Consider the following 9,656-nt stretch of genomic DNA (forward strand, 5'->3'; position numbering starts at 1 on the left):
GCCGCCCGGCCCCGGAAGCGCCGCCGGGACCCCTCCGCAGCCATGTAGGGCCCGCGGCCGGGGCGGGACGCGAGGCGCGGCCGCCGCCATGGACGGCAGGTACGGCCGGGCCGGGCCGGGCCGGGCTGCACCACACGCGGCGCGGGGGCGCCACCCCGCGCTCCCCCCGCTCCTCGCCTGGAGGCGGCCGTGCTGGGGATGGGGGGTCGCGGGCGGTTCCCCCCGCGGTGGGGGTGGTACGGCCGCTGACGGCCCCGCTCTCTCTCCCACAGCGGCGGCGCGGCCGCGGCGGGGCCGAGCGTGCCCAACCTGACCCCGCGGCACCGGCAGCTCATCCCCACGCCCTGCGGCCCCGTGAGTACATCTCCGCCGCTGCGGGCGGCTTGCCCCGTGTCCTCAGCGTTTCTCTGCCCCCGGGGAGGGGGTGTGGAAAAACATGGCTTAAATCCGCGTGAGAAGTCGGGTGGAGCTGGGAGGACAGCTCGCCGAGGTTGGCGCAGCTCCGGGGAGTGTCCTGAGCTAGGAGGGACCCTCAGGATCATTGATCAGCTCCTGGCCCTGCACAGACACCCCAAAATCCCACCCTGGTTATCCCTGACAGCTCCTGGGACCCTCAGGATCATTGCTCAGCTCCTGAGACCCTCAGGATCATTGCTCAGCTCCTGGGACCCTCAGGATCATTGCTCAGCTCCTGGGACCCTCAGGATCATTGATCAGCTCCTGGCCCTGTACAGACACCCCAAAATCCCACCCTGGGCACCCCTGACAGCTCCTGGAGCTCTGGCAGCCTCGGTGCCCATCCCTGGGGAGCCTGGGCAGTGCCCAGCACCCTCTGGGGGATGAACCTTTCCCCAAATCCAACCTAACCCCCCTGGCGCAGCTCCAGGGGTTCCCTGGGAGTGTCCCTGTCCCAGAGCAGAGATCAGAGCTGTCCCTGCAGCCCCCGGGGTCCCCCTCAGTTCCTCCAGCTGAACAAACCAAGTGTTCAATTCCTGCCAGGCTGTTGCTCCACCTAAAGTATTTTAATAAAAGAAGAGAAGGACTTTGCTTTCCTGAGAAGGCTGACCCTGTCTTTACAGTTTTCTAAAACTGAAAGTGTGGGGAAATGTTCTTTGCATGCTCTGGCAGGTGTGGGTGTGGGCAGTGTCCATGCCGTGGGTTATAACACCATGGCCTTGTGAGGCACAAAGGCAGGCTCTGGGTATAAACCAGGACGATCTAGGCTGAGATTAATTATGAAATAAAGTCACGCTTCTCCCTTCCTCTGCAGTTTGGGAGTTTCTCTTCATTTTCCCAAAGGAAACCCTGTGTCATTTACCCCACTAGCCTCAGTGTGATTTTTAGGAACGAGTTTATTCTGCATGGTGTGTTAAAGAAATTTCTCCCTTCACAGATAAAGCCATGCTCAGAGCTCTCATTCCCTGTGAAGATCTACTTCTGTGTCACTATTTTGTCCCTGCTGAGTGTCATAGGGCTGACCATCGAGACACTGGTGAGCCAGACTGAGGAGGACTTCACCATTTCCTTTATTCAGCTGGTTGGAGTTGGTAAGAAACCCAGTTTGGGAGGAGGAAATAATGAAAATAATAATAATAATTAGGAAATAATGAAAATAGTGATGATGGTGATGATAATAATGATGTTGGGATTAAGCAGCAACTGAAATTTCTTATATAAGAGATACTGGATGTTCAGCTGTTCCAGAAAAACTCACCAACCAGCTCCTGTTTTCATGTCTGAGCTATAATATGTTGGCAATTCAGGTGTCCACAGTCCAAGCTTCCTTCCTGGGATATTTTTCCAATCAAAGCTTCAGCAGAAACTTTGCGGGTCCATTTGTATTAAACAGAAATTACCATGAAAATAATAAACTGGAGGATTTCAGGAAGTTTCATGTGCATGTGCCATCTCTGCAAAAAGCTTGATTGACCAGAAAAGAGCTCATCACAAATTGTTTACACTTGAAGCTGACGCCCTTCAGCTTCTCAGGAGAAGAAAATCCTAGCAAAGGGGTTATCACAAAATATCACAACCACACCCAGTCCACACACAAACCCTGAGCAGTGGCCAGACCACAGGCAGCACTGTGTGAGCAATAAACTGCTTTGAGTCACCTGAATTACTCGGGGAGGACGGTTTGATTTCAGTTCTTTAACAAAAATGGTGCTGTTCTGTTTAATTCAAATGAACAGCTGGACATCATGTTCAGTGTGGTGTTCGTGGAATTCCATTTAATTCAAATGAACAACTGGACATCATGTTCAGTGTGGTGTTCGTGGAATTCCATTTAATTCAAATGAACAACTGGACATCATGTTCAGTGTGGTGTTCGTGGAATGACTGGTGGGTTTTTGTGGAATAGCTGAACATCCAGGATCTCTGATGTAAGAAACTTGAGTTGCTGCTTAATCGCATCATCATCATCAGTAGTGTTATTATTATTATTATTTATTATTATTATTGTTTTGTTATTATTATTATTATTATTATTATTATTATTATTATTACTACTACTACTACTACTACAGTGATAATGACAGCTTGGATAATACACTGCCATATTCACAGTGGTACTTCACCAATAATTTAAAAATCAGTTTAAATTGTACCTAGTTTCTCGTGTGCTGAACACAGCAGGGAGTGTTGTAGTTACCTGACTCGAGCTGCTGGGTAAGAACCAGGGCCCAGGAGCCTCAGGGCCCCTCTGCCCCCTGCCCCGTGGCTGCAGCCCGGGAGGTTGGGGTGCAGCCTGAGGGCCCCTCTGCCCCCTGCCCCGTGGCTGCAGCCCGGGAGGTTGGGGTGCAGCCTGAGGGCCCCTCTGCCCCCTGCCCCGTGGCTGCAGCCCGGGAGGTTGGGGTGCAGCCTGAGGGCCCCTCTGCCCCCTGCCCCGTGGCTGCAGCCCGGGAGGTTGGGGTGCAGCCGGCCCTGCGCTCCCTCTCTCCGCAGTGTTCTGTGTGTACTACGTGAGCAGGGGCATCCTGCAGGAGAACCGCCAGGAGCTCGTGGTGTTCGTGCTCTCCATCCTGCTGCTGATGCTGCGCTCCATCATCAACTTCAGCCTGCTCCCTGCTGCCCAGAAAGCTCAGCTGCTGGTCAGTGTCCTGCTCTCGGGCAGCTCTGCCTCCTCCCGCTGCAAGGGCTTGCACATGCAGCACTGGGGAGGCAGGACGGCTGTGCTGACACAGATGATATATATATATTTTTAATATATTTATATATATTTTTTATCTTTATATATAATAAATTATAGATGCAATAACACCACTCCAGGTTATCTTGGTTGCCTTTCATGGCAGTAAAATTCATTACAGGATTGTATTCCAGCCCTCACCAAGGTTTGGAGTGAAATTCCCACTTGCTGTGCTTCCAGGAGGTGCTTGCTTTTTATCAGATATTTCTCAAAAAGCTGTGGAGTCATCCAGAAATGACTCTTGAGCAGGAGAGGTGGCAGCCAAGCAAGGGAGAGGGAGCAAAGCAGCTTTGCCAAGTGGATTGATTTATCCTTCAGTTGGACACTTCACCTGCAGCAGCCTGGCTTGGCAGGGCCAGTAAGGAACAGGCTTCAAAGAAATGCAGGTTACTTTTAAGATGCACAGCCAAGTCATCAGTTTAAATATTAAACAGGAACTTCAAAGTAAAGCCTGCTGTAAACGTGAAAAGTAATTTTAGGGTTTTTTTTACTACTCTAACTGTAGCTTGGATTACTGTAACTCTGCTTCCTGAGCCAGGATAATTTCTAGTTATAAATATTTTCATATCAAGTAACCTGTTGTATTTGCAGGGTGCCCCGTGGCAGGGAGCAATGATGAATCTGACTGCATGCTCTCAGAAGGCTAATTTATTATTTTATGATACTACAGTATATTCAAGAATGCTACACTAAACTATACTAAAGAATACAGAAAGGATACTTACTGAATGCTAAAAAGAGAATAATAAAAACTTGTGACTCTTTCCAGAGTCCTGACACAGCTTGGCCCCAAGTGGCCAAAGAGTGGAAACAACTCCCAGCAGAACCCAATAAACAATTGCCTGTGGGTGAACAATCCCCAAACACATTCCACATGAGCACAGCACGGGAGAAACAAATGAAATAATTATTGTTTTCCTTTTCTCTGAGGCTCCTCTGCTTCCCAGGAGACAAATCCTGGGAGAAGGGATTTTTCCAGAAAATATAACAGTAACTCTGAAGGATGTTTTGCCACTTGAGCCATCCTTAAAGCAGGAAAAATTGAGTGTTAATTCCAGCAGGGTGGATACAAAGAGACACAAACCTGTGTTTCTTGGAATTTTACAAGTCCAGCATTGAGAATAACCCGCTGTCCCAGTGGGAAAGGAAACCCAGAGCCAGTCTCTGTGAAGGTTTTGTTATTCCTGTGTGTTTCCAGCTGGGTTCCAGGTGCCAGCCTGGTGCCAGCCCCTGCTGTGCCCAATCCCACACGTGGTGTTCTGTTCCCTCAGGCCCGTTTTGTGCTGATCCTGCTGGTGGGCTCCTTCGATGTCATCTGTGCCCTCATCCTGATCCAGAGCCAGTCCATGATGGCATTCCGGGTGGGGGGTGCCCTGGAGAGCCTCCAGTCCCAGTACTTCATGCTCAACCTCTGCTTTTCCATGCTCACTTTTGATCTGCAGGCACAGGTACAGAGATTCCCTTTTCCCCTCTTCCCTCTTGGACTGGCTGAGTTGAATTATTCCTTTCCAAGAGCAACCCTCTCTCTTATGATGATATTAACTTAATAATGGTTGTAGCTGCAGGTGTTTGTCACAGCTTAGCTAAAACCCATCAAAATGAATCAAAATATGTTTCATTGCTGTCCTGCACTAAAGGAGAACTGAATCTTATTTTTGGGAAGTTTATCCAGAAAAACAATTGCATCCAGGAGTTCCACCCCAGCCATGGCCTCCTGAAATAAGCAGTTATTCCTGCCCATCTCAGCCTCCAGTCTCCGGCACTGAGGAAACGATCCTGGCGTGGGAGAGGGGAACTTGACCAGCAGGGCAGTGAGGCAGAAAATGAAATTACAGAGGGGGGAAGTGAGCCCAAAACCTGTTACTTCTGTAAGCACCCCTCATCCTTATTTACTGCTGCTTTACTCTACCTGCTCTCCCTGGTTGCTGTTACCCAGGGCATTACCTCTGTCCTTGCCTGAGGAATAATTCAGCTTTTAGACCCAAGCTGCTGTTGCAGGGAGTTTGTGGCAGATATTTTGGTGGTCTCCGGGAATGGTTTAACGCGGTGTTTGCCTCCCCCAGCTGTGCCTGTGCATCCTCCTGATCAGCCTGCACGAGGTCACCCTGCTGCACAACATCATCTCATCCACGGGCGTCGTCTGGGGCTGCCTCAAGGTCACCGTGGGCATCGTTGCAGTGAGTGTGCAGCTGCAGGGCACGCCAGGGACACGCAGCCCCTGGCACTGCCCATCCTCACCCCCCGCAGGCTCAGGGAAGGGAGCCAGGGTGGAGAAAAGCAGAGCACCAACAATGCTGAAGCCAGGTTTTGTCTAAATCTGTGTCTGAACCGAGCACACGGAGCGAAGCAAAGCCACCTTGGCATTGGGCCATTCTGAGGGACGTCCTTTTAGTCTCAGTCCTTGACCACTTTAATGAAATCTGGAGGATCACACTGTCTTCAGTATTCCTGCTCTCTGCCAAGGCTGGCACCTCCAGGCTTTAAATCCTTAGGAAAGCACACCAAAAATATGAGGGGTCCTTTGTTGGGGCATCTCCTTCAAAGCTCAGGGACAGTTTCCAGGTTAACCTAAAGAGTGGTGAACTTGAAATGGCATTTTTCATGTCAGACTGAATCTCCTCTGAAATCCTGAGCCTCTGTTCCAAGAATGATTGCAGAATCAGGGCCAAAGTACATCAGATAAGTGAGTTTTTTATTACCAGGAAGGAGTTAGGGGTTTTTGGGGGTGGGTGTTGGTTTAGGCTCCTGGGCTGTTTGCTTTAGTCACTCAAACAAATTCCTGACAGCTGAAATACAGCTCCCTGTGTGTTTTGATGGCTTTCTTGCTAAAATTATGCTTTTAAAACACATCAGTTTTGGGTTTGAGGGGAACCTGGTGCTGATCAGATGCATCAAATCCAATCCTGACACTGGCACAGTCACTGCTCTCACCCCCAGTGGCCCAGCTGCTTTTCCTTGCTTTGCTCAGACCTGCCCTCCCAGCCCAGGGCTGCTGCAGTCCCTTTCTTCTTTCCCAAGCCCCTGGGTGAATTGTGAAATTAAATTCTCCTGGCACTTCAATCCTCTTGCTTCTCCCACGTTTCCCTCCTCAGTGACTGCACTTGTGTGTGGCAAAAAGAAAGGTGGAGAAAAAGCCACAGGGAGCTTTCAGTCTGTCACCTATGGAAACATTCAGCTGCTAGAGAAAATCTGAGTGTGCCCAGAGAGAAAGGTCATCATCACTCCTGGCCCAGCTCAGGGAAACCAGAGCCTGAATTTCCTGCTGAAAAACAGCTGGAGAAGGGGAGAGCAAAGCTAAAACTGAGAGCTCAGCTTAGCCACCACTTGGAATGCAATGAAAAATCAACTGTGTGTAGCTTTTTTAGAATATATAGCACCTTTAAAAAGCTGCATCTCACCTTATTTTGCAGATTTTAAAAGAGCTGAAACCTCTGGTGTGGGTTTTCCTGATTCAGAATGTGCCTGAGGTGGTTTATCTCGTCTACCTGCTCTACACGGTAAGGGGAGCAAGGCTGGGGGTCTCACCCTCATCCTCCTCAGGGCCCAGAGGTGTTGCTTTACCCTTCCCTGCAGCTCCTGCTGGGTTTAGAGACAGCAGAGCACATCCTGCCTGTCCAGGATCAACTTTTCAGGACAGGGACAAAGTCAAGTTGCTCTTGAACTGATCAGAGGGAGAGGCTCTGGAAGTGCCTGCAAAGAATGATGAGGGAAAGATGAAACAAAACTTTGTTCAAGATACACAACTCCTCAAAAACGCCTCTCCTCCTTCACGATGAGCCTCAAGTGGTGCCAGAGCATTTGACCAGGGCTCAGTTGTATTTTAAAGAATTTCTTAGGCAGCACCCACAGCTGTTGTTGCTGTTGTAGCCAAAACAAGGCAGTGCAAGCCCAACAAACTCCAACTGGGGGCACTTTTTTGGCTCTGTAATACTGATAAAACCTTTTATCAACGGGCACGTCCCACAAGATGTGTGAGAGGAGGTGAGGAGAGAGGAGGGCAGGGGGAAGCCGGGCTGTTCATGCTGGGCAGGGCTGGAATGCTGAGAGTGGCCAGTGCTTCTCATCCTTCCCCCCCAGAGCCTCAGGGATCCCTTATCAAATGCAGCTCCCCGTCACTGCAGGCCTGTTTGAGCTGGCAGAGCACAGCAGGACTCCACGCTGCCTGTGCACCATGAAATCACAAAACTGAGGGTTTCAAAGCGACCTGTTGGGTTTTTCTCTTCCCCCGTTTCCTACCTGGTGACTCCTCAGCAATTCAGTGCCTGGTTGCACGCTGTGGCTTCGGGTGGTGATGGTTTCGTGTCTCCCTTTTCCTGCAGGTGATCAGGGAGTGGGGCAAAGGCAATTCTTACACCCTGGAAGCTGCTTTCATCACCGGCTCCTGCATTTCTGTCACAATAAAATCTGTTCTGTTCTGGGCTCTGCTTCACGTCTACCGCAGCTTCGGGCAGGGGCTGAGGGAGAGAAGTAAGTACCCCAAAAATTCACTGGCAAGGGTGGAGCCTGTCCTGTCCCAGTCACAGGGAAGCAGCCAGGAAAATCCTTAGCAGGAAAAGGCAGATCCCCAACCAAGCAGCTCTGCAGCCTCAGAATTACCAGGCTGCCAAGGCTCAGAAGCTGGGTGGGACGGATGTGGCTTTTCCCTGGAGAAGGCTGATGCCAACCTGAGCAAGGACTGCTGCTGTCCAAAAAACTACACCTGTGTGAGCAAATCTGTCAATATTTCTGTCACACCGTGTAATAGAGAGACAACAGAGGGACACTGATGTGACACCACCCAAAGCTCTGTTCCCAGGGGGTCTCTGAGCCCTGCAGTGCTGCTGACTGAGCTGCCTCTCTTCCCACAGTGTTTTCCTCCTATGGAAGGATCGACTCCTGAGCCCTCCCTGTGCAGCTCCCCCAGAGCGAAGCCACCCCAGAACTCCTGAGCAAGGACCTGCACTCGGGGTGGCCACAAAGAGCCCCTTTCCCAGGATGGAGGAGGGTCAGCATGGTGGCACACGTTTCTCGGAGCAGTGCAGGTGGGACACAAAACGCGTTTGGGAAATTCCCAGCTCGTTCTGCTGCCAGGACCAAGCATCTTTCACTCCTTTTCCTGCTTTGGAAGCACAGGGGTCACAGCTGCATGGCAGTGGGGAATGTTGCTCCTTCAGTGCTTTTTGCCTGGACAGACACAAACATCATGAAGGAAATTCGCACACCCACCCTCAAACCCGAGTCCAGAAGGGGATTGTGCTGCCATCATCTCCCAGCTTGGAGCTGCTGCAGAGCAGGTCCAGCCCTGCTGGCTTGGTGACAGTGGTGTCCCCTGTCTAAGGCTCCTTTGGCTTCAGAACATTTCAATCATTTCTTTTTTAACCCAGCTGCACATGAAAGCTCCCTGTAACCTCAACCCCCCCTCAGTGTAACCAAGGTGCCATTTCATACTGGGGGACTGTTATGATTAAGCCTTTAATATTGTAATTTAAAAGTTTGGTATTTTATTGACTGGAACCTTTAACTACTGGCTATTTTGTAATAAAGTTAATAAGCACAGTTTGTGGGTGGATAATTATTGCACATGGAACAGCACCAGGTCAATGGGAAATCCCTTACAGAACTGGACAGGGAAGAGGTTGGGACTGGAATTCATGGGTGCTGTGGACATTGTCACTACACTTCAGACACAGCTTGATTTGCAGGCAGCTGGACACTGCAAAAAGCAATTAAAATTAAAAATTTATTACAGCTTCTTAGGGACATTTACAAGGATTCTATCTAAACTACTGTAATTTTTTCCCCTCATCCTAGCCATCTACATCACAACTTCTATTAAATACGTATTTTTCTCATCTTGATCTCCTAAACATGAATTAAATCTACTTCATCTGCAGCCCCAGGGAGGCACGAAGAGGTTCATGTGTGCAGGGGCTGGCAGAGCAGCAGCTGCCTCTGTGACTTCATCCCACAAGTGCCAGTGGCAGCGGGGATTGCTGCTGGAAGAATTCAGCATTCAAACATCACAACAAAACCTTTGCAGTCCTTCCCTCAGCCAAGCCCAGGCAGCAGGACAAGGCTCTGCTCTCACACAAAGCCTCTGCTGGGGCAGGACGAGGTGAAGGATGGCACCTGTCACAGTGTCACTGTCACTGAAAGTGCCCTGGCCACGGCCAGCAGAGAGTTTGTCACCAGCCAGGCAGGGAAAGATGGAAAAGCCTTTCCAAGGTGCCTTGTAAAACAAAAACTTCACTAAAAAGCAGCTCCTTTACCTGCAAAAGGCATCTCCTTGTCAAACAAACCTCCTTTTGTAGGCAGCTCCCTCACCTGCAAAAGGCATCTCCTCACATCTCAGCTGCTGGAATGAGTTCCAGATTAATTATGAAATCAAAAGACTCTTAAACATCATCATTAATCTCAAGTTCCTTGGCAGAAGTGTCTAGAACTTGATCAGAAGTGATGAAATGTACCTGAGGCATGTAAACCTCAT

The 9,656-nt window shown here is 50.1% G+C and overlaps 1 protein-coding gene across 3 annotated transcripts; it reads left to right on the forward strand.

Moving 5' to 3' along the window:
* The first annotated feature begins 3 nt into the window (after positions 1 to 3).
* On the forward strand, positions 4 to 8,725 carry LOC119710697. Of its 3 annotated transcripts, XR_005259611.1 has the most exons (10): positions 4 to 99; positions 273 to 354; positions 1,394 to 1,547; positions 2,947 to 3,092; positions 4,462 to 4,638; positions 5,254 to 5,367; positions 6,601 to 6,687; positions 7,510 to 7,657; positions 8,038 to 8,211; positions 8,303 to 8,725. XR_005259611.1 is itself a non-coding variant. In XM_038160076.1 (9 exons), exons 1-9 carry the CDS (start codon positions 89 to 91, stop codon positions 8,067 to 8,069), a joined length of 951 nt encoding a protein of 316 aa, XP_038016004.1. In that variant the 5' UTR covers positions 4 to 88; the 3' UTR covers positions 8,070 to 8,725. The 3 variants fall into 3 exon arrangements, 2 of the variants coding, with proteins under 2 accessions (XP_038016004.1, XP_038016005.1); XM_038160076.1 differs by having other exon boundaries at positions 8,038 to 8,725; XM_038160077.1 differs by having other exon boundaries at positions 5,254 to 5,346; positions 8,038 to 8,725.
* Positions 8,726 to 9,656: the final 931 nt, after the last annotated feature.

This window comes from Motacilla alba, chromosome 21 (genome assembly GCF_015832195.1).
Source record: "Motacilla alba alba isolate MOTALB_02 chromosome 21, Motacilla_alba_V1.0_pri, whole genome shotgun sequence".
NCBI classification, from domain to species: Eukaryota; Metazoa; Chordata; class Aves; order Passeriformes; family Motacillidae; genus Motacilla; species Motacilla alba.